Raw genomic sequence first — 24,051 nt, 5'->3', positions numbered from 1 at the left:
CATTGTCGTCAACGTGAGACACTGGTTCACTGTTAGGAAATTATTAACATTGCAGTTTTCAAATGGGGTCTCAGGTACTCCCGGTAAACAGTTACGCCTCTGGTGAGTATTTTGTACTGTGGTCCGCAGCACACTACCATCCCCCGGCTGCCTCTGGCACGGGCAGGGGCATACAAGCACGCTGCGCCCTTTCACACAGCCGCCGCTGGGAAGCACAGCTTTGCTTTTGCCCCGGACACTGGGGAAACTCCTCGTTGAGGACACTCACTCAAGAGGGGCCAGCTGCACAGCCCACTCGGCACCCTGGGGCTCAGAGTTACCTCAAAGCCCCAGGCTCCCTTCCACATTACCAAGATCTGCCCCCCCCGCCCCCCGCCATGGGTGTTCCAAAGAACAGGCTCCTGGTTCTGAATATAGTTCCAGAAGAATGCAAACGAGGTGGTTTTGGCATCGCTGCCTGCCTCCCTGCATCGAGTGTCCAGACCTCCCGGGAGGACCGCTCTGAGGCACCCCCACTGGAGGTGTGGGAGCACCGGTCCACCTGAGGGTCGCTCCCATCCCCCTGTGGATGGACGCAAACACCCACCTGAACGCTCGAGGCACTAGTTAAGGCCCCGAAGGGAAGGGCAGCGAGAAACGCTGGCGGCGTCAGACGCAGAGCAACAGGCCCACAACCTGGCCCTGCCCGTCTTCGGTATGACATGGCCAGTGGAATAAAGTCCTTTACTGCATAGCTCTGGGCCTGCTGACCTGAAGAACTACCCGCTCCAACCGCAGGCTACAAAAGGAGTTCACAAACACATACCGTCACGGTTCCTGACAGGGGGACTAGGCCAAGAAAGAACACAGGGACCTCTTCTGTTGCAGAAGGCAGAGCTCCCTTTGCTGGTAGTCAAGCTGCTAGTGCCCTCCCGGGGTGGGGGGGTGGTGAGCCTCGCGCCGCGGCCCGGCTCACAGCAGGTTCACGCCGTGCTTCAGCAGCTTCTGCTTGGCTTTGCCCGGGAGGCTGAAGGCGCTGTCCTGCGGGCTGGGGAAGCCGGAGATCCGCGCGGCCGCGGCCAGCTGCTGGAAGTAGGTCTCCTGGGCGGGGCTGCAACAGGCGTACACCGCGGGGGGCGGGGGAGAGATGGCTGGGGGGGAGAGATGACCATGGCGGGGGAGCGAGATGACTGTGGGGTGGGGAGAGATGACCATGGTGGGGGAGAGATGACCGTCCCGTGCCGCCTGTGCAGGCCTCTGACCACAGGGACCTCGAGAGGCGCGCCACGGGGGCCCCACGACTCTTAACTGCCCCGGGGTGCGTCTGCCGTGGCTCAGGGTTCAGCATCTGCACTTGAGGTTCGGGCCTCAGCGCCCATCACCATCTCTCTTTCCTTTCCACTCACTGGACGCTGGGACAGTGTGCGGTGGCCCCGGCACAGAGCCCGAGGTGGGAACAGCCGCACGGCCGCATGGATGGCCGCACGTTGTGCTGACGGAACAGCAGCTACGGCAAACGCTCTCACACGGCGGCGCTGTGACCCCAGGGGACAGACAGGGCCCTAGGTGACAGGCGGGGCTGGGCGGTGCTGCCAGGCTATCGTGGGGGACGGCTGGACGAGTGAAGGGAGTGTGGGCAGGGAGAGCGGGCTGTGACATAAAGCGACAGGAAACCAGTCACAGAAGCAGAGGGAAGGATGCGCGTCCCATGCAAAGGAGGACCCACTAGGGAGGAAGCGACCCCAGGGCCAGGCAACCAGCTGGTTCCTTGATCCTGCCTGCCTCTATTTCTCCACTGGGCCTCAGTTTCCCCAAATCTAGTAAGAGAGGGTGGAGTCAGGGACCACCAGGGCCCCCCTCACTGGGATCTCTGCGTCCAGGCAAGGAGGGAGGAGATTCCCATCCACCTCTAGCGTCTCCCTCTGGGAGCGCAAGGGGCCAGAAGGGCCCCCCTGGCCGAGGTGTTTTGTGCCACTCCCCGGACTAGCAGGAAGTGTCACAGGCCAGTCATCCTGGCCATGGAGAGGGGGCGCCATGGCCTGGTGGTTACAAGCATGGAGCCAGGGTCCCACACCAGGGTGCAGATCCTGGCCCTGTGGCTTCCTAGCTGCGTGCCCCGGGCTAAGTGACGCATCCTTTCTCAGTCCCAGCTCTAAGTCCCACATCTGTAAAATAAATAGGACAACAGTGAATCCCGTCCCTGAGATTTTTTAAGAGACTAGATAAGTCAAATACATATAAATTGCTTAGCGTATGGTGAGGGGTTAAGAAATGGTGGCCACTGTTTCTATTACTATTAAAATAAGTCATGTATCCCAACACTAGAATCCTCTCCGCCCCGAGGAAGGCGGAGTACCACAGGGCCACAAGGAGGTTGATGGATCACAGGCTGACATTTCACTTATTTCCATCCCTCCCAAAACAGACCCCCACGCACCCCAGTGCAACCGGTTCCCAAAGCCGTGACTGGACACGTTCATCTAGGTTGCCAGCCTGGGGCAGCTTGGACTTAAAGCCGGAGAAGGCACATTTTCGTGGAAAGATATACTGAAGTATTGGCTGGAGATGGTCCTGGGCGGCAGAGATGCCTGAAACCCCATGAGCAGGGCATTGGCACGGCATCGCCGTGATGGTTGAAGCCCCAGTGCACGTCTGTGGGAGTCCAGAGCCCACACCCCTCCCTCTCGACTGTCCTACCCCACCCCCTTGAGCTGGAAACGCGTGGACAGAATGTGCACTTCAGAGTCAGAGACATGGATTCAAATCCTGCCCCTTAATCAGACTGTGACTCTGGGACAAGCCACTTACCCTGTTTGTGCCTCAGTATCCTCATCTGTACCATGAGGACAAAAAATAATGCACTTGTCCAAATCATTCCAAGGACTGAGTGGAATAACGAACACAGAGCACACCCTCCCCTGCTGACCCTCTAACTTGCCTTATTTTCTCCTACCAGTTTCATAAGAGAAGCATGTAGGGAGAAAAAGTAGGATTCAGTTGGTTAAATACTATAAAGTACAATACTAATTTATAGATCTGTACCTACAGACATAGAGATGCTTAGGATATACAACAGTGTGAAAAAAGGAACTTGTAAAACAGTACTTTAGCGTGATCCTGTTTTCTAGAAGAAAAACAATTAAAATAACTAAAATACTAACAATCTCTATTTGCTAAAAGAAGAAGAAAACCCCACAACAACAAAACCTGGAGTAAGAGACACCAGACTAACCCGTGGGTATCTTTTGGGTGTGTGACGGGTGAGGGGAGGCAAACATTTTACTTCCTTGATTCGGGCCACTCTGACCGTTTCTGTGAGCACGCGACCCACGTTAGCAGGCAGCAACGGCATTCAGGCATCGCTTCTGGCAATAGACAGAAGCCCTCTGTCCCATGAGAGGAGGTGACAGTGGGTGGGCAGGGGAATGGATAAAAGGAGGCCTTAAAGAGAATCATTGGGGGCGCCTGGGTGGCTCAGTCATTAAGCGTCTGCCTTCGGCTCAGGTCATGATTCTAGGGTCCTGGGATTGAGCCCTGCATCGGGCTCCCTGCTCTGCGGGGAGCCTGCTTCTCCCTCTCCCACTCCCCCTGCTTGTGTTCCCTCTCTCGCTGTGTCTCTCTCTGTCAAATAAATAAATAAAATCTTTAAAAAAAAAGAGAATCATTGGAATGTTCTTCATTTCATTATGAATAAGGCTGTGGCCCAGACCCCTGGGAAGGCAGCTCTGGGTGCAGGACTTCAGGAGTAACCCGGGGGCGGGGGGGCGGGGGGGGGACACGACACTCACCTGACAGTCATCTCGTACAGTGCAGGCAGCTGGGCAAAGTCCGAGTGCATGAGGCTGACGGCCCGTAGGAAGCGGCGGTCCTGGGGGGTGGCCGCCTGTGGTAGGTTTGCTTCCGGAAGAGGACACAGAAGTTGTGGGTAGCGGACTCCTCCCCCGCCCTCCCCACCCCCAGCACTATAAGCAGGGCAAGCAGGGGGCTCAGGGCCATGAGAGCCAGCACCCAGGGGGCTGGGCCCCTTCAGGTTGCCACCATGAGACAGAGAATGAGCAGCACCAGTGTCTGCCCATGAATACCAAAATCTCAAGGCAGACCTTATCACAGATATTTGAACATGTGTGTGCTTCTCTCAAAATGTTGGAGAAACAACCAAAAAAAGACAAATGAGTAAGGAAGTGTTTGCCAGTCGAATTCTAAACTCAGTGGGAGCTGGCTCCCAAGCGAGAAAGCAGCATCCTAACTGCCGTCCACAACTCTGGGCACAGCACCAACCCTGGGGGCGCCGGCCCCGAGTCCTCACCCCCACCCCTGTCTAGGAGGCACCCGGGCCCCATGCGCCTCTCCTTACCGGTCAGCACGTTCTGGATGCGGTCATAATGCGTGAAGCTGTACGTCCTGCTGGGGGAGGCAGCCACGTCTTTGGGCAGCGTCTCCTTCAGGTGGACCTCCAGCCCGTTCAGGGACGCCAGGCTACTGTGGTACTGGAAAGGGGCGGCACGGTTAACCTCAGCAGGCCAGTGCTTAGGAAATAACGAGCCGAAGATTACCCGAGTGGCTACCTGATGTAGCAGAAAGGACTCTGACTGGTGTTTTTACCTGCTTTTAGAGAAGTAACTCCTGCCCTTACGTTCTTTTTTTTTTTAAGATTTACTTATTTGAGAGAGAGAGAGGAAGAGAGAGAGGGAGCGAACGTAGGGGGTGGAGAGGCAGAGGGAGAGAGAATCTTAAGCAGGCTCCACATCCAGTGCGGAGCCCCATATGGGGCTCGATTTCACAGCCCTGAGATCATGACCTGAGCCAAAACCAAGAGTCGGACACTTAACCAGCTGAGCCACCCAGGCACCGCCCTTATGTTCTGATGCTTTCTTAAATTGTAGAAAAATCAGAAAATAGAGGCGAACAGAAAAGCTAAGGAAGAAAGCGAAGTTCGGATTTCTGTATCCACAGGCGACGTGTTACTGGAACACAGCCACTCCATTTATTTACATGTTGTCTACGGTGATTGCACTACAGCAGTGGAGCCGGGAAACTGTACGAGGCTGAAAACACGCGCCAGGTGTTCCTTTACGTTAAACATTTGCCAACCCCTGATACACACTAGCACACACATGACCCTCACAACAGCCCCAGGAGACACGAAGCCGGGCTAATTCCTGGATCCTCCAGCTTCTAGTCAGTAGTAAAGCAAGTGGCTTGAATGTCAGTGTGTGCCATGATGTGCGGAATAACACACCTTCTCCCAAAGCACCCGTTTCACGGGGGAGGGGTGCATTTTCATGAAGTATTTTACACTAATACCCTGGCACTAACCTCAGGCCTCATCTACTGTACACGGACAGCTCCAAGTCCCACTGTAGCAATGAATAACTGATCTGATCCCTGTATTTGAAGGTCAGTAAGATTATCTTGGGTTTCAAGCAGGAAACTATCAGTGGCTCTATGCTGCCCCCTGGTGTGAGCGTACTGTTTTCTCGGACCCACTGGCAACCTCTCCTGGCTGCTCCCCTCGCCCACCCCCTTCCACCAAGCTCCCCGTCCCCACCCTCAGCAAACATAAAGAGGTGGCAGTTCATCCACTGAAAGACAAGATGGCAAATGACACGAGGGTCCCTTGGTGGTGTATAATATGATCATGGAGCCCTTTCAAAGTGGTGGGGGAGCTCACTGTCCTATCTGAACTGTGGTTTACCATGCTGCAGGGGACCTGCTTTTCTTGACAGCAGGAGAGGGGAAATCAGGTCAAGTATTTTGTATGCAGTTCCAGGACAAAAAGGCAATAAAAGATCTCTCCCAATTATAAAACAGACAGCCTTCAGGCCTGATCAATAAAGCCCGCTCTCAAACCAGCAAGCTGATCAAAGTTAGTTACTCCCGACTGTTTTTAGAAAAGAGGAGTTTTTCTTTTTCATTACACTGCATCTCTTTCCTGGGGCCCGTCCCACACCAAACCCTCCTTTGCACGAAAGCCCAGGGAGGCCGCTGTGTCAGGACAGGAGTCCTGCATGACAAACCAAGGCCAATCACTCCGGGGTCAGATCAGTGGGGGAGCAGATGGGAGGGGGCAGGGAGACAAGGAACACGCCAGGATTCTGGACCCTCCACTTTGTCTTCTTCCTGGTAAAACGGGAGTTACGGTGCCTACCCCCAGTGCTGCGCTCAGGCTTGGCTGGAATAGCAGACATCAAGGCTTTAGCATCCACTGAATGCAGACTACATTTTAATTTACTTCCTTCCTCAGGAGCAGCCTATGCTATTTTTTTTTCTTTTTCTTTCTTCTGGGCGGGGCGGGGGGAGGTAAAGATAGCATATCCAACTTCATTGCATCCAAACGCTGGGCCTTCAAAATAACCTGTCTGCAGCTTGGGGCGAAGCAGAAGAGGCCCCGAGTACCAAGGCATCGTCAGGGAGACAAGAGATGGAGGGAGCACCGCGACCCCGCGGGCCCCGGGGTGCTGGCGGAAGGGGGAGGGTAAGTCCCTCACAGCTGCGGGGAAAGAGGTGCAGGAAGCGACGCAACCACCACTGGGTGCTGTGCAGACTGTGGAAAGCGGAGATAAGCCAGCAGGCCGGGAGAGGGGCAGCCTCTCGCCTGGGGCTCAGCGCAGAGGAAGCTGCCTTCCCTCCTCTGCAAGCTCCAAGGTGACTGAGCCTGAGCCCTGCATGCTAATAAGATCGCCTCAGAATAATACAGATTTAAGAACAGAAACAAGGCAAGCCCCAGGACACCATTTGCCCTGCAGCTATTTCAACCTCCTGTTCTTCCTGCTACCACTTCCCTGCCAACCAGGCGAGGCTGTTACTATAGCAACTGGAGCTCCAGCGTGGGCCTAGGCTGCGAGAAGGCCAGTTCACGCTGCCCCGAGTGCGTGCGGAAGGGGCTGGAATGCTTTAAGAGGAGCCTTCTGGAGCCCGTTAGTATTTCAGATGTCCCAAACCCGCTAGGAAGGGGCCACAGATCACCACGGTTCAGTGGAGGGAAAGCACAGCCTTCTGCGATACTCCCCACCCGGGCTGTGACTCGGGCAGAGTACAGACTCCAGGCCACACACAACCTACAGCCGCCCAGGCTGGGAAGGGAGGCCACCGGAGCTGGTGGCGGTGGCCGCGGCACCACCCTGGCCGCGCTCCCCATCTTCACCTGTGTGATGCTGCTCGCGCTGCACCTGAAGGGCAGGGCCCGTCAGCACCCCGACGCTGCTGCGGGGGAGGCCAGAGCATCCCTGCCCTGCGCTCTGGGAAAACGGAAGAAGTGGGAAAGGGCCAGGGAACTGACTTTGTGGGACACCTCTGCCCCCAGCACTGTGCGCTGCACTGGACTCACTCACCCCCAGCCAAGCCAGGCCGTAGGCACGACCGTCATCCGCACGTGGAAAGCAGGTGGGATGGCCTACAAGGTCCTGCAGCCCTGCGCGGTGCTGCCGGAGGGGAAAACCTGCCCTGCTCGTCCCCGCTCCCAGGAGCCAGGCCTGCACACACTCACCACCTCCTCGATGGCAGCATCGTCACCCAGCAGCGGCTCCTCGGCCAGCAGGGACAACACCAGCCCGTTAACACTGTGGGTGTAAAGGTTCATTGGCACGAGGCCCACACAGGATGCTGGGGTTGACCTTGGGGCACTTCCGTGTGCGGAGGGACTGTAGTCGTCCTGAGACTCTGCCAAGTCTGAGCTGCCAGGTGCTGAGCAGCTGTCGTGCACCCCAACACGCTCCACGCCCTGGTCCCCCACGGGCAGTGTGGTTCCTCTCTGCCTCAAGTCTGAGCAAGGCCGTGACTGAGGCCTGCTTGTCCTTCTGGGGAGGTGGTCTTCCCTGGGAAAGGGGGCTAGGCTGCTGTCCTCTGGGAGGTCGTCGTGCTGTTCCAGGGCTCCGTTCTGACTGAGCATCTCAGGAGTGGATGGAGAGAGGAGGCTGCTCATGGCCATGGCCACGACCACGGGCGGGGCGTCAGGTGGCTCGGGTTCCCGGTCACCAGAGTCCCTGACAAATTCCTCAAAGGCAGGACCACCACCACCTGGGGCGCCCATATTCGGGAGGGCAAAATAACCTGAGGCTGTTGCCATTTCCTGAGCTTTTGGAACGTGGATGGCAGACAAGTCTGGCTCCTCCCCCGCCAAGGGCAGACGAAGTTCCTTCACCAGGGAGTAGCCAAGACCGGGACCCTCGTCCCTGGCAGGGCTGTGCGGTTTTGCAGGCCTGATGTTCTCCAGATCACGGCCAGCCAAGAGCCCGTTCTCCGCCTTGCCATCTGGCCATGCTATGTCAGGACATGCAGACTTGGGAGTGGCTGCCAGCATCCAGGCCGTGGGCTCCACGTGGCCAGTGGCACTGTCTGTCGGGGCAGCGGTGCTCCGAGGCTGTGGGTGCTGCTGGGCTGAGCACTCCTGGAGTCCAGCCGGCGCTGTAGCAGGGCTGGCAAACAAGGCAGACGTGAGGGAGGGGCGCCCGGCCAAATGCAGGGCAGGTGCCCTTCCCTGGAGAACACTAAAGAACCGCTTCCCTAAAAAGCAGGGCCACTGGTGACGAGTGGGTGCCCGAGGCCACAGAGCTGAAGAGGCCTTGGTGGTCAAACCACAGGAGTGAAAGGAAGGCACTGTCTGGCCCTCAGGGCTTCACATGGTGCTACCAGATCACCTGCTGGAGACAGCAGGGCCCGCTGCGTGAGAGCCAGCCCCACGTGTAAGTCTGCTGAGTCAGGGCCTGGACTGGCTACCATACGTACACTATTTCCAATTTTAACACCGAGCCCATAGAGTAGGTTATCACTGGGTCTCTTTTACAGACGAAAACCCTAAGGCTCTGGCAGGGAATGGACCTCCCCAAGGTCACACAGCTGACAGGTGACAGATCTGGGACTTGAAACCCACAGCCGTCTCACGATGCCAGGTGCCTGTTCTACATGCTCGAGTCCCAGATGCTCCTTCCACGGCAGAGCACGGGGAATATGGCATACGGAAGGCTAGGATGTCCAGGGGCTTGTGTGCATACACCCACTTGAGGGAGTCCCTCCAGCACGGTCTACCAGGAACCCCTGTGGCTCCGGTACCTCGTTGCCTGCTCCCTCGGGAACTCGTGGAGACTGGTGGCCTCCTCTTTGGTCAGGAACACAGGCATGATCCGGACATTCGGGGGGAGCGCCGCTCCTGGAATCACAAAGCAACACGGAGAGGGCTCAGCCCTAGGCTGGGGAAGATGGAGGGGCAGTCACCGCACTTTGGGGGGACGCATCCAACCCACACGCCTGCTCAGAGAGGAGCGCTCTGACATGCTCCTCAGCCCAGAACAAAAGACATGAACCCATAGCTACCGTTTCCGTGCCCAGCAAGCAAGGAGCCCTCACGGGCAGCTTTACTCCTCGCTGTGGAGAAAAGTGACTTTTGGGGGGAAGAAAATCTAGTGGCACTTAAAAAAAGACAAAAACAAAAACAGATAAAAGCTGGAAAAAAGCACTTCCAACCGACAACAGGGATCTGCCCTAACTTGGGCTTCAAAATAAAACAAAATAACCGTCTCAGGGACACCTCCACATCCTGCAGAAGGTCTTTCTGGCCGCTGCCATTTATCTTAGCCCCTCCTAACCAGGATCCCCTGGACTTAGTTTGAGCAGCCTCGTAACAATGAGGGAGGGAGCATCTGAAAACAGGGATTTAGAAGGTACATCTAAAATCATGAGCCTTACGATCAGGATTCTGATGGCTAACTTTGTCCTTAAAGCTCTCGTCTGTTCTCCTAATCTATGAACAGATGAGATAACCCATGGGACTGCTTGACCTCTCCCATGACTTGTGTAGGGGACAGGCAGCATAGCAGACCGCGTTCTCAAGATGTAGTGAGGCACCTTGCCACTCACCCCGTTCCTGCGGGCCACCCCCTCCTGCAGGTCTTCTCTGCAAATAAACACACACAGAAGTTGGCGCCGGGGACCGCTTTCTCCTCCCGACCCAATCATGACTGCGCCGGGCCATCTGTTCGGGAAACTTAGCCAGGCCCAGAATGTTGGCCCCCACCGCACGCCAGCAGCAAAGCAGATGGAACAGAAGCTCCCCTGAGCTGCTTGCTCACCACCACGGCCGGGGTCAGGCAAGAACCTGCACCCTGCACAAGCAGCAGCTTCCCCCCCCAAATGCGCATCAGGCTTCACGCTCTGATTGCTGTTTCCCTCCCTCTGGGAAGGAAAGTGAGGATTTCTGTTAACCTTTTACGCCTCCGGAGAACACATCTGTCACCATATCCCTGCACCTGCCACAGCCCAGGTGTGGAACGTACCAGCTCAACAGGTATGTGAACGCCCCGTGACCCTTGTGATAAAGGATCTGACCTAAACCAAAGGTTATGCAAGAGGCTCTCTGGCTTATTCCGATTCACAATCGAGGTGACAGTCCTAATTTTCTCCCAAATTAGGAATTTTCTCAAAAGAGCTTTCCAGACAGTTCAACCAAAGGTTCTAAAATAAGCCACCAAAACAAAAACCAAAAACTCTTCTAGCCAGCATGGCTTGCACTCCTATGAAATGATGTGGCCTTCTTTCTTTTTTAGGGACTTTTTAAAAAATTCATATTTTACATATAATTATAAGTTATATAATTTTACTCTATGTAATTCCCCTCTCCCCCCCCAAAAAATCACATGATTCCCTCACCCACAAGCTAATACTGTTAATCTGAGGCATATTTTCCTTTAAGTTTATGCATTTAAAAAAATACTTTGAAATTGCATTATATAAAATTCTATTTTTTTGCTTAAAAATAGACGCTCTGGACAAAGTGTCCCAGCTGGGTGAGGGGGCTTTACAATACCTGGTGCCGAGATGCAGCTGGGCAAATCAGGACCTTGGCCGTGAGGGAGGGTGGGAGCTGGGTGCTAACAATCCTAGGTCACAGGAACAAAAACACCATGAGACAAAATACATCATAGGACTCTGAATTGGAAAGATTCCTAACACCCTAACTGGTGAGGATCTTGGCGGGGGGGGCACCTGGGTGGCTCAGTCGGTTAAGTGTCTGCCTTCGGCTCAGGTCATGATCCCAGTGTCCTGGGATTGAGCCCTGTGTCAGGCTCCCTGCTCTGCTCTCCCTCTCAAATAAATAAATAAAATATTTTTTAAAAAAAAAGATCTTGGGGACACAGCCGGTGGCAGTTTCAATTGGCAAAGCCCTTTATGGAGGGCACTCTGGCCATTCCTACCGAACTTCAAAATGTCCAAACCCTCTGATCTGCCTTGTACCAAGATGCATGCTGAAGAGTATTGATTATCGAAAAAATGGCAAAATCATTACAGAAATGGGTAAACCCCGCAAATGCCCATCGAACAGAGAGTAATTAAGGAAATCATGGCACAGCCTTAACACCAAAAGGTGTGTGGCGATTCTAAGAATGAAGTAGACCAGCATGGACTGACAGAGAAATCTCTACCGTACACGCTGAGGAGCCCTGTGATCCCATTTACGGATGCGGCAAAAATAAACAGAAGCAATGTCCGTTGATGTGCCAGAAACACAGGGAAAAGCGAAGGACGTGCCTCCACCTGCTAACAGTGAGTCTGGGCTCAGAGAAACTTGGGAACTGCGCTCTGTGTGTTTCTGTCTTGGTTCAGTTTTTTCTTTGTTGTTTTTTGTTTTTCACAATGAGACCCTGTTCACACCTAAGGTGTATGAGAATGTGCCATGAGCAAGGGAGGAAAACATCATGCTTGATGCCATGCCACCAGTGAGCCTGGAGGCACCACGAGCAGGTTCAGAACCGTCATCGTGAGCAAAGGGGAAAGGCATGATGGTGTGCTGTGCCGAGGGCCATTGGGAAGCAGTAGGTCCTTCTCTGTTGGCCCTCTCATTTCGTTCTTTCCTGGTAGAGAAAACTCAGCAAGCAACCAGCCTGGGGTCACAGGGCCGGGAAGGTGAGGCCAGGACTGGAAACCCAGCCCATCAGGCCTCCAGAACTTCTCCAGTCACACATTCATCCAGTCATCAGTAAGCTCTGGGTGCAAGCAGCGGGCCCCCAGGAGGAGAGCTGCCTTGGACCAAGCGTGGAAGGGCCCTGAGGGCACCGGGCTCGCTCCGATGCCCTCCAACTACGTGAAGAGGTGTGCTGAGATCTCAGAGGCCAGCTGGGCGACGGACCCAGCCGAGAGGCCAGCAGGAGCCCGAGCAGAAGCAGGTATGGCCGCTCTGCAAGGCTGGCGACAGCCAAGTGCCCCGGAGCCTCGGGCAGCAGGAGGAATCCACGGCAGGCTTCCACACCCCTTTACCCACAGTGCTGGCCGCTGGCAACCTGGGGATGCCCCATGCTGAGACTTACGTGGATCTCCCCAAAACTGCCTTTTATATTCCTAACCCTTTTGTGGACATAATTTCTAATTTCCCGGTTTGCTGAAAGACAAGTATGTCCCCTAGGTCAAATCTAAACGACCTGATATTTGCCAAAGCAGCCTTCTTGGAACTGGCCAGAGATGGAGCTCCCCATGGGTAACCTGGAGATGGCCGGGCTGGTCAGTTCTGTGTTACAGGGAAAGGGGTCTGGCGTTACTCACAGTCCCTTATAGAGGATGCAGCCGGCTAGAATGTGAGGTGAACGCTGGCAGGCCTGCAGAATGAGGGCTGCCTTCAGCAACAACAGGGGTTCCACCTGTGTAGGGCGAGAAGCACAGCCACAAGTGAGCATGCTCGCCACCAGCCAAGCTGGGAAGGCGGGGAGGCTTTACAGAGTGGAGGGACGGGTGCTAAGCCAAAACCGGGGAAAAGAAGGTACCACGTGGGAAGATCTGTGTCACGTCATGGGTCTGCATTCCACCTCTCTATACCCAGAACTGCAGACGATGCAAAATGCCAAGTTCTTGGAACAGGGCGGCTTCTGCAGAAGCAGGAAGGTGTGGCGAACGTGGCCTATGGCCGCTCACAGGGGACAAGGGAGGTCTCTGCTCAGCAGACCCTGACTCGATACTGAGACCGGGAGGCAGCGGACGGGAGAGCCTACCCCTCAAACACAGGCTGCGGTGCCAGGTAAAACCACACGACCCCTCCAGTCCCCTCCACAGAGCTAGCTGGCTTCGTGTGGCCTCATAACTCTGTCCCGTAACAGGCAATGAAAACATTGTGGGCTCTCACTCAGAGAAATACTCCTCAGCTCCAGGGTCCTTGTAAGGAGTCAGGTGCCTACAAGTCCCTAAAAATACCAGAGAAGGATCTGAACCCGGTCAGGAGTCACCAGCAGTGACGAAAAGCCTCCTTCCTGTTTCCTGCCGGCAGCTAGAACCTGCGACACCATCGCCATCAGAATTCCGTGGCAACGGAGCAAGTTGTGGAGCTGACGCTCCTCTCTCACATTCTCGAGACAGTGCCCGGGCCCAGCCAGCCATTCGGCAAAGCTCTGGGGCCCACTTCAAACATTTCTCCCAACCGGAGCCAGGAAAATCTGCCCCCAATTCTAGCCGGAGTCGGGCTCTGTGAAGGCAGAGTCACGACGCCACATCCCTATTGAAGGGACCCTCTCAGCTCCTGCAGTGAGACACGCGCACGGCCCACACATCTCCTCGGGGGCTTCTTAAGGGGGCACAGCCTCGCGTCTCCCTTTGGCCCTTGACAGTGAGGATGTGATGCTCACCAGGATCAAGGCCACGGAGCAACGGGCAGTCAGGCCGGCCATACAAGCAGCCGGAGGCCGATGGAACGGCTCCCAAGCACTCTCTCCCAGACAGAGAGACCTCGTTTTTAAAATGTTACCACTGGGCATTTTTGATGTTGAGAACACAAGGCAATCGTAGAATATCCTCATCAAGAGAGACAGGGACCCTCAGATGCCAGAGTTCCACGCTTCTGGGACACTAGCGAAATAACACCCCCTCTACGGTATATACTTCGTGCCGTTTCAAGCACTGTCTCACTATACCGTCTGCCAACAGTTGTGGGAGAGAGCACTGGGACGGCAGCGTGTGGGTCTGGGACGCGGGCTCTGTTCCTTTACATGAAATGGGTACGGGGGATGAGGGTGTTACTTGAGTTCGGTCCAGGTTCCAGAGGGAACTGAATATCTTGTGCAGATCACTGGTGTTCTGCAGAATCTGTTCAATGAAGGTGTCCCATTCAGCGCACAGGTCTTCCTGAGAGCGGTCCTAAAACGGGAGCCACCTGAGGTCAGCGTCTGAGATCCCGCGAGACACACCCTTTGGCAAGGCTCCCTACTCCTACAAAACTCGTTCCTCACACAGGAAAGTGGCCAGAAGGCAGGGCCCGCTTTAAACCTCCTATGCACACGAGACCCCCCCACCTGCCGCCCCCTGAGAACTCAGCCACCACAGACCCGGCGCACGTGCTGGGGGCGGGTGGCAACCTGCTCTTTCCAACAGTCCCAGGGAGGAGGACATGGGGACAGACATTTGCAGGGGATGTGACCTACACCACTGGGGAACAAAGGCATCTGACAGGGGCTCCAAGGCCCCTTACCTTGTTGCTAGACATGCTGTATTTACGCCAAGTAGAACAGCCCCTAGAGTAACGCTGTGTTCTGGCAACATCAAGTTTGCTGAAAACGCCTCGCCACCATCTCCATACCTTGTAAGCCAAAGAAACAGGCCCATTGTAAAAATTAAAGACTCCAATGAGCTGATCCAGAAACTGCTTGCAGCTAATGTCAGGGAGCTCCACAGCACAGCCCAGGACCTGGAAAAAAGGAAACCAGAAGACGGACATTTTCCTTTGCTTTGAGTACAAGTGTGAAAACCCGGCACCCGGGGCTCTGCAGAGCTCGAATTCACTGACTCACCGATGGGTCTGCCCCAGGCCCACATCGTCCAGCCCAGCTGGTCTCCAAGACAACAAGTACTTTTTGTATCTCCTCATGTTGTCTCACCTGGGATGCCCTCCTTTCTCCTATTTGTCCACAGCTCTCCTGTCCCCTCGGTGCCTGCCACAGATTCCAGCACTTTCGTGGTGCCCATTCTGATCACTCTAACCAATGCTGATGTCTTTTCTGAGCCCTTACATTATCAGGACTGTTATCTGGGCACTGGATGCTTAATGCGGGTTTCACTACAAACACTGGACGGGACTCCGACCGATTCATGAATGGCATTCTCGTCTCCCCGGCTGGGTCAAGTGCTTCGGGGAGGGAACTGACCAATCATCACACCGTTCTAGAGCCCCGGAATACTGCTACATGTGCTCGGTCAGAAAGGAATCTGGCTGTATGTGTAAAGAGCCTGAAGAAAGTTTGTATTCTTTCACTCAGTGACTCCACCTGTAGGAATCTTTCCTGAGGGAATCACCAGAAACTTAAAGCAACAAAAAAACCCTGGCAGAAAACAGACGCATTCCCTCTGAATGGAGGCTCCCCCTAGGGCCAGGATCTTTGTTTTGTTCACTGATGTAATCCACAGCCTGGCACACGGTCAGTGCTTACCTCTTCCCTGATTAATCTATAGATTGAATGTAACTCTAATCATCATCTGCCATCTTTCCTTCAAAAACTGACACGCTGATTCTACAAGGGAAACTTACAAAGGACCTAAAATACCCGAAGTTGTCCTGGAAAAGCATAAAGCTGGAGGACTTAGACTATCCAATTTCAAGACAGTGCGGTACTTGGATGGGATCTTCTAATAGATCGATGGAAAAGAGGAGAGCCCAGAAACAGACCCCCCCACTGCAGTTGTCACTTGATCGTCAACAAAAGAACCAAAGGAATCCAAGCGGGAGAGTTTTTTCAACCATGGTGCTGGAACCACTGGATATCCATAGGGAAAAAGAGGACCTTTGACCTCTATTTCACACCACGCACAAATATTAATCCAAGATGGGTTACCGACCTAAGTTTAAAAGCTAAAACTAGGAAGCTTGCCCAGGAAGTGGGAGAATGTCTTCTTCTACAGGGTAGGGAATGATTTCCGACAGGATACAGAGGGCAATAACCACAAAGGATAAAACTGGCAAGTTAGACTTCATTAAAATGAAAACATTCTGGGGGTGCATGTGACTCTTGATCTCCAGGTCAAGAGTTTGAGTCCCACGTTGGGTATAGAGATTACTTAAATAAACTTAGAAAAAAATTAAAACGTTCTGCTCATCAAAAGACATCATTAAGAACACTGACAGGCAGGGCTCCTGGGTGGCTCAGTTGGTTAAGCGTCTGCCTTCGGCTCAGGTCATGATCCCAGGGTCCTGGGATCGAGCCCCGCATCGGGCTCCCTGCTCTGCGGGAAGCCTGCTTCTCCCTCTCCCTCTCCCCCTGCTGTGTTCCCTCTCTCGCCGTGTCTCTCTCTGTCAAATAAATAAATAAAATCTTTAAAAAAAAAAGAAAGAAAGAAAGAAAATTGACAGGCATGCCACAAACTGGGAGAAAATACTTTTTAAAATTTTTTTTTTTTTTTTAAGATTTTATTTATTTGAGAGAGAGAGAATGAGAGACAGAGAGCATGAGAGGGAGGAGGGTCAGAGGGAGAAGCAGACTCCCTGCCGAGCAGGGAGCCCAATGCGGGACTCGATCCCGGGACTCCGGGATCATGACCTGAGCCGAAGGCAGTTGCTTAACCAACTGAGCCACCCAGGCGCCCCTGGGAGAAAATACTTTTAAAATATATATCTGACAGGGGCACCTGGATGGCTCAGATGGTTAAGCATTTGCCTTCAGCTAGGGTCATGATCTCCAGGTCCTGGGACTGAGCCCCATGTCGGGCTCCCTGCTCAGCGGGGAGTCTGCTTCTCCCTCTCCCTCTGCTTCTCCCCCTGCTTGTGCTCTCTCTGTCTCTCTCTCTCAAATGAAGAAATAAAATCTTTTAAAAAAAATTAAAATATATCTCTGACAAACAGCTGATATCCAGGATATAGAAAAAACTCACAAGACTAAATAAAGAAAGAAAACCTAATTTTAAAAATGGGCAGAAAAGCTTTGGATAGACACTTCTCGAAGAGAGACAGACCAGTGGCCATTAATATCCTTAGTCATTAGGGAAATGTAAATGCAAACCACAATGTGGTATCACTACACACCCAGCAGAATGGCTCGAACTGAACAGACGGACAGCATGTGTTGACAAGGACGTGGAAGAACTGGAATTCTCACACATGGTAGGAGTGCAAAATGGTAAAATCGCTTGGGGAAAAGGTCTGGCAGTTTCTCATAAAATGAACATACACCTACCCTGTAACCTCGCAAATCTATATCTTAGATATTTACCCACGAGAAATGAAAAGTGATATCTACAACAAGACACGTCTAGAAATGCTCCCAGGGGCCTTATTCTTAATTGTTCCTAACTAGACATGGTTCACGTATCTAGAAAAAGGAGAGTGAGTAAGCAGACCGCTAGATCCAGACAACGGACATTCCGACAATGCTGGTGAACAATGAAAAGGAAGGAACTGCAGATACGCACCCCACGAGGTCACACGCACGACAGAAACCTGCGGAGAGGAATACTACATGTACTATTTCACTCCTGTGACTTCTAGAACAGGCAAAACTCATCTGTGGTGGGAAAAAATCGGAATGATGGTTGCCTGGGACTCGGGAGTGAGAATTAACAGGATGTCGGGGAGCTGCCCAGAGTGATGCTAATATTCTGTATCTTGATGGGCCTCTGTCACACGGAGCATCATTTGTCCATATGCATTAAGTGGTACACTCAAGGTTTGTGTGTTTCAGCGTATGGAACTCTTACCCCCAAAGGAAAAAAAGTACAAACCACCACTGAACTCTAATTAATGTTATGCACAATGAGGTACTGGGGGCGGGGGGGGGGGGGAGGGGGGGGAGGCGTATACTAGTGTGTGCAATTTTGGCAAGCATTAAAATAAAAACTGGATTGCCGGAAGATGAAAGGATGGAGGGACGTGATAAAGTGACTGTAATAAATAACATATATAATAAAATGGTAACTGCAGAACCTAGGAAGTCTATATGAGTGTTTACTGTAAAATTCCTTCACTGGTTTGGGACGTGAGAAAATGGTCATCATCGTAAAACGCTGGCGGGCATACCCACAAAGCTGAATACACCACCTCACACTTAAGCATCCTTTCACCTCAGAAATCAGTTTTAAATAAACGTAGGCATGGGACAATAAGACCCTAGTGTATATGGTGCCATCAACTGTAAAGAAGTCATTTTCACTATTTTTTTAATGGTTCTTTGAAAACTAACATCTATAAATCAATGTCTTCGAGTTTCTGGGTCATTGTCCTGTAAGTGTGGAGAGTACAGGGGAGAAAAAACAGAGGTTGAAAACTTGACCTGCATCACAGGGCAGAAAGAATTTCCACAGGCTGGCTGAAGTCTCTCAAAGGCAACAAGAAAGCAGCCATGTGCAACACAGGACAGGTCAGAAATACTCTGGAGAGCACTCGGTTACGGTGCCACTGCAGAGAGGGACAGGGGAAGCGTGGACAGTCCCGCACACAGCCCCTGGGGGTGCAGAGGGGTCCCAGGCTCCAGAGCACCTTGGCGACACAGCACTCATCACCAAGACAGATGACTCATGGTGGAGGCGACCCTGGCGGCGCGGGTTCTGTCCGGCCAACTTACCCAAAGGTACTCTCCATCCACCTTTATGGCGAACTTCAGCTTCCGCAGACGGACGAGGGTAGGAGCAGAGGCGGAGATGTCCGAGATACAGCGCACAACGCCCGCAATCTGGCTACAGAGCAACTCCTGCTGTTCGAGCAGGGTCTGTGGGGAAGCAGCAAAGTCCAGAGGGGAAGCTGAAACTGTCGAACTCATGAGGCATCCCTTGAAGCAGGGGCTGAGGCCACAGCGGACTGCAGCCGGCAGGCCAGATCCAGGCTGCTGCCTGGTTTCAGATGGCCTGGGAGCTGAGCGTGGTTTTCACAGTTAAGGGTGGTAATAGCAACAACAAAGAAGAGAGTGTGATGTCAACCTTCCGTGGCTGGCAAGGCCTCAATATTGACTCCTGGGCCCTTGTCAGGCAAAGTCTGTGGCCCGTGCGTGGGTAGCAGCGGGAGCCTTTGGTCCCTATTCAGATCCGCTGCAGAGTGGCCAGAGTGGCCTAGATTCATCCCAGCTACCCAAGTGGGAGCATGATCACGTGAGCAAATACACAGGCCTCCTAATCGGTCTTAGATTAGCTAACCCGCGGGGCAGCCAGACATCTTGTAATGCAACAGAAAAGGTACACACCCCCAGGAAGAAGTCTTGCTTAAAAGAACCGAACTGGAACTTAACTGAGGCTCTAGATCTTACAACTACTGTAAAGGAACTACAGGGGAAGGAAGATCTGAAATGACACGGCCTTGAGGAAGTGATCAGGCCAATCCAGAATGTGGGACCTTCTGACATTCTACTGCACAAATGCCCTGGCTTCTTCGGTAATTCTGTGGCGTAGTGGGGAAAGGGGCTGGATGGGTGGGTGAGGGGCGGTACACAATAAAAGAGACTTAAAACACAAAAGAAGCAATGGAATGTGTGGACCTTGTTTGGATCGTGACTAGGAAGTGGAGGGGGGCAGGTGAGGAGGGAAGGAGGGCTGGAGGAATGGAAGGAGCAAGGTCTGATTAAGTAACCTCTAAGACAGGAAGGCAAAATTTGAATATAGATACCACATGATATTAAGGAATTATTGTTACTAATTAACTGGTTCATGAGGGCTTGTGATACTCTCCTTCCTGCTTTTGTATACCTTTGAATAAAAGTGTTTTAGGGGGTGCCTGGGTGGCTAAGTCGGTTGACCATCTGACTCTTGGTTTCAGCTCAGGTCATGATTTCGGGATTGTGGCACAGAGCCCCAAGTTGGGCTCTAAGCTCAGCGGAGAGGCTGCTTGAGATTCTCTCTCTCTCTCTGCCCTTCCCCCAACACACACGCGTACTCTCTCTCTCAAATAAATAAATCTTTAAAAAAAATAGTGTCTCAAGAAAAATTAATTTTAAAAAATTTAAAAATTTTAAAAAGTGTTTCACTTTTAATTTGAAAGTGTTAATTTAAAAAAGTGTTTTTGCTGATGAAAACCCGGGCGCAAGGGGAGGCAGACAGAAAATCAGGATGGTAGCAGAGAGCTAGAGAGGATGGAAGTGCTGAGCTGTCTGGGGCTTTCAAGACCAGAACAACAAGAAACAGTACAACTAAGGATAAGAGGGTAGAAATGTCAAATGCCTGGGTGATGCAAAGAACACTGTCCCAATGTCAATGCTATACTTTTGAAAAGCCACCACTCGGAGGACGTAGGGCCCCCCCACCCTCGGAAGAGTAACCCGCTGGGGCGCTTACCTGAGGAGGGTAGAAGTAACAAATACCAGCTCTGGTTGGATCTCCTTCTTCCTTTACCTTTGAACCATCATAAAGGAAAAAATAATTCCACCTGGCAAGAGAACAGAACGGAGCCATGTTTCCTTTCATCCAGGGATCAAGGCATTTGAAAACACAGCTTCCTCTTTCCCAGCATGAGAAGGGCTCATTACTCAGTATTTGAGAAGCCTTCTGGTGGCCCCAGGGGAGAAAGAATCCAGTAGCTACAAACAGATAAGAAAAACCATTTTGCAAGGGCCGTCCAGTCAAACTAAAAATATGCCTCAATCCAGCCGTCAGGCCGTCTGGCCAAAAAGACCGAAGAGTAGCTGGAGGAGAAACAGAGCACCCAGGGCCATCTCTTGAGACACGGGCCCTTAACCATACAACCACAGGGTTTGGGATGCTGTCTTTTAAGGCTCTGATAATAAAATACTTAGGGGATGTCTTAGCTGCCCGCCTCACAGCTGCTGGGCACGATTATCTCCGGAAATTTTTCATGTGTTCACTTAACGAACAGTAAATTAGGCCTGACGGTGTGTTCTCCCTCTGCCAGACCTAGGCCCGTGGCCATCAAAGGGAGACAGTAAACACACAGTTTCAATGCAGGATAGGGAGTCTATAATGGGAAAACGGGGCTCATGAGAGTTCACAGTGGAGCCCTGAACCCCTCTCTGCCTGGCAAAACCCTAACAGTATGTTAAGAATAACTCTGACACGACCCTCCATCAAACTTCTGATTTCCTCCACGCAAAGGAATCTCTCTTCTCAATTTCCATAACCCTCTGTTCTTCGCGAAGGACTCTGTCTACTCTGCAATGTAACCATAATTCACCTGTTTAAGACACACAAAGCAGACTCCCCAAAGGCTGGGCCTGGGTTTTACCTCTCTGAAAGCACACCCATCAGGCTAGAGCATAAGGAGGAGGAGCTGTGACCACTCTGTCACCCGCACTCTTCTCGCTGGATCTACGCCCTCCCCCTACACCCTCCCTGGCTCCCACCTTCTCTTTCCGGATGACAAGTGGGAACTCTGTTTCTAGTGCAGGGCAAGTCAGATCAAAAAGCCTCAAAAACGTGTCAGCCCCAATCAGAAACCCCCATGCCGGGCCCCCGTTTACCCGCTCCTTGTGTTCTCTGGGTGAAAGCACCCTCATTCAGGCACACAAAAGAAAACTGGGGTGTCATTTTGAACAACTCCATCTTTGTGCCTTCCGTGCACATAACCGGTCACCAAGTCCTGCTCCTTCTATTTAAACCATGCCTTTTGCTTTCATTCCTCAATGAATGTTTGCTGAAGCAATTGACGAGAGAGGCTTAACCCAGTTGGGGTTGAGTGGAAGCTGAGTTTAGGCAGACATTGTATAATACCCTTCAAGAAGCGGACTGGCCAAACCTCTTCCGGTGGTGCAGTTCCACTAGAAATGTGCAGCCATTTCTCGTCTCTTACCAATGAAGCCTACAGCGCCCACACCGTCACCAAAGCCAACCGTGTGACCCGGCCATGGCCATCTTTTCTGCAATCTACCAGCAATGCCCGACTTGCTCCAACAATGCAAAGTCACAACCCGGCAGCTCTGGAGAGAAATGGCTCACATGCTTGATTCGCCTGCTTGGAGAAAAAAATGTCTCCCCACCCCTCCCCCTTAATAAAATCAAGACAGCCTGGCTGGGGATTTTCAGTTAATCCAAAACATGGGTCCAGCAGCCTGGCAGGAAGTAAGCCACACAGGCCTTGCTACTCACCAGGAGGCTGACGTCGGCTCTGTTGGGGTAATGGTGGCCATTTACTTGCCTGTTGCCCTCATTCTATTTATTTGGGTTTTCTTGTCTGGGATCGCTTCTTGCACCCCAGCAGCGACTATTCCTTTGTGTCCCGGATCCAGGAAATCCAGGCGTGAAAGGTTTAAATGTTTTCAGCCACAGCTGTCACCTGCTTGGTTTTCATTCAGCATGAAAGTGCTTACTTCCTTCCCTGCAGGCTCTTTGGTGCCCTGAATACCTCCACACGTCTTAGAACTCTGGGAGAGAGTATATAATAAGGCAAGAGAATTCTACCAGAAAAGTCAAATCCACTAAGCTGGTTCCATGAGCATTAGCATTCTGGCTCTCTGCAGAACGACTTCTTCAAAAAGCTCCTGGCCAGGAAAGCCCAGTCGGGGAGATGCATGCGGAAGGTGGTGTTCAGAAGAGATTCCTAGCTTGTCTGGGTTCAAAGCCGTTCTGAAGATTCTTTTCAACTTTGTGAAGCTTCCGGTTCAAATATCAGTGCCTTGGTCCTAAAATAAACCACAAGGAATAGATTATTTCAGAAACCCATGAGAGAGCATGTGACCCAGCAGGGTTAGGCAAATGGTATACTTCACAAAGAGTCTTCTAGAAAGTTGAAAAATTGTTTCAGAAGAAAAAAGAGAGTGCAGCAGGACTTCAGAGCAAGTTCCTCTGTCTCTTTGAACAGTTATGCCTCACAGAAGATAAAATTTAGTAACTAGTGTGAAAAGGCTCTGTGTGCCAAGAACAGCTATACAAATAAGGCGGCTGTTGCAGTAATAATGGAACCCAAATTAAGGAACTGTCACCTTGACAGCTCAAAAGTAATCTGAACATGAATTCCAGAGCTGGGCAAGTTTTCAAAATAGGAGTTTAACAAGTGGCTTTCAAATTCCAAGAGAAGAGATGATTAAGTATCATGGAATTTCAGTCAGAAGGGACCCTGGCATCATTTACTCTACTTATCTCTTGCACTCTTTAAAAATTACCTGGTCTCTGGCTCACTCCCTCCAGAGCACAGGCAACTCAGAGTGTTAACTTTATCCTTGCACCACGCTAAAACTGGCCTCCCGGTAACCTCCCCACACTGGTCTGGATAACCCTCCAGAAAAACGAAACAGGGTTTAATTTTTCCACAAGGAAACCCCTTGGTCCCTCCAGAACTGTATTTCTCTTGTGACTTTGTCCAAGCTTGATGTCCCAGAGACAGGGTTTCAAATGCTTGCTCACCATCTTTCATCCTCCCAGGAATACAATAGCTTTTTAAAGCTCCTTTCCTAGAGAGAATTATCTAGAGAGGACCGAACTGACTCTTTGAGGACTGTAAAATCTCGATCTTTTCTCAGCTTTAGATTATCTTGAGGTGAGCCCTCTATGGGGCCATACTCATGGGATTCCTGTGGAGAGGGGCGCGGAAGCTACTGGAATCAAGGACAGCAGCCTGAAACCCCCTATCCCTCCTTCCCAGAAGACTGGGCCCTACACTGCAAGGTCCAAGCTCTTATCTCTGAAAGGTCCAGAAGAGGTCCATAATGTCCCTGGGGTAGGGCAGGTGCTGGGATGTGACCACAGAAGGCTCGGGCAGCCTGGGAAGTTGCAATAACGACCCAAGGGAGCCAAGAAGTGGCCGGCAATGGCTTGGAGGCAGGAAGGTGGCGGTATAGGAAGTGGCCTCAGTGAGTCAGCGGGCCAGGAAAGGGGGAGCTAACCACTGCGATCGGAATCGGGCTAAGGGCACTGGGAGGTGTCTGGCCTCAGCTCCTGGGAATTTGTGGGCAAAGGTGTGTGTATGTGGGGGGGTCAATGCCGGCGATCGCCGCGCGGAGGGGGCCGCCAAGAGGCGCTCTCGGCCACGGTCCCGCCCCTCAGTGTCCCCGCGCCGCCCACCCGCCGGAGTAGCCCGGCAGCCCAGCGCTCCGGGGTCGGACCCCACAGTGCGGGCGGCAGCGGGGCGCCAGCGGCTCCCTCCCGGTACCTGCGCGCGGCGGAGAGGCCCCAGGATCACGCGCCGGCAGCGCCTATCGCCCCCTACAGTTCCCCGAGCGCTGGCGCGCGGTGATGACGTCAGGCGGCGCG

At 52.6% G+C, this 24,051-nt stretch overlaps 1 protein-coding gene across 1 annotated transcript; it reads right to left on the bottom strand.

Annotated features, from left to right (window-relative positions):
- Positions 1 to 116: 116 nt before the first annotated feature.
- On the bottom strand, positions 117 to 24,014 carry HPS4 (HPS4 biogenesis of lysosomal organelles complex 3 subunit 2). Its single transcript, XM_044920912.1, has 13 exons — positions 23,951 to 24,014; positions 21,952 to 22,484; positions 20,188 to 20,278; positions 18,492 to 18,635; positions 14,525 to 14,632; positions 13,969 to 14,085; positions 12,508 to 12,602; positions 10,778 to 10,850; positions 9,832 to 9,868; positions 9,028 to 9,124; positions 8,820 to 8,830; positions 7,444 to 8,382; positions 117 to 1,107 (listed from the first exon to the last, which is right to left on the bottom strand). Exons 2-13 carry the CDS (start codon positions 21,990 to 21,992, stop codon positions 893 to 895), a joined length of 1,968 nt encoding a protein of 655 aa, XP_044776847.1. The 5' UTR covers positions 21,993 to 22,484; positions 23,951 to 24,014; the 3' UTR covers positions 117 to 892.
- Between the last annotated feature and the right edge of the window lie 37 nt (positions 24,015 to 24,051).

The sequence above is a fragment of the Neomonachus schauinslandi genome, chromosome 14 (genome assembly GCF_002201575.2).
Source record: "Neomonachus schauinslandi chromosome 14, ASM220157v2, whole genome shotgun sequence".
Taxonomy (NCBI): domain Eukaryota; kingdom Metazoa; phylum Chordata; class Mammalia; order Carnivora; family Phocidae; genus Neomonachus; species Neomonachus schauinslandi.
The sequence above is the reverse complement of the archived record's forward strand: the minus strand, read 5'-3'. Positions and strand labels throughout refer to the sequence as shown.

What these genes read in the sequence shown, in the direction of transcription:
- HPS4 (XM_044920912.1), bottom strand. Translation starts at nt 21,992, where the DNA reads ATGGCCACCATTACCCCAACAGAGCCGACGTCAGCCTCCTG. An exon ending in GTTACTTCTACCCTCCTCAG is followed by an intron (nt 18,636 to 20,187) that starts GTAAGCGCCCCA and finishes GCTTCCCCACAG; the next exon opens with ACCCTGCTCGAACAGCAGGA. An exon ending in CTGTTTCTTTGGCTTACAAG is followed by an intron (nt 14,086 to 14,524) that starts GTATGGAGATGG and finishes CTCCCGTTTTAG; the next exon opens with GACCGCTCTCAGGAAGACCT.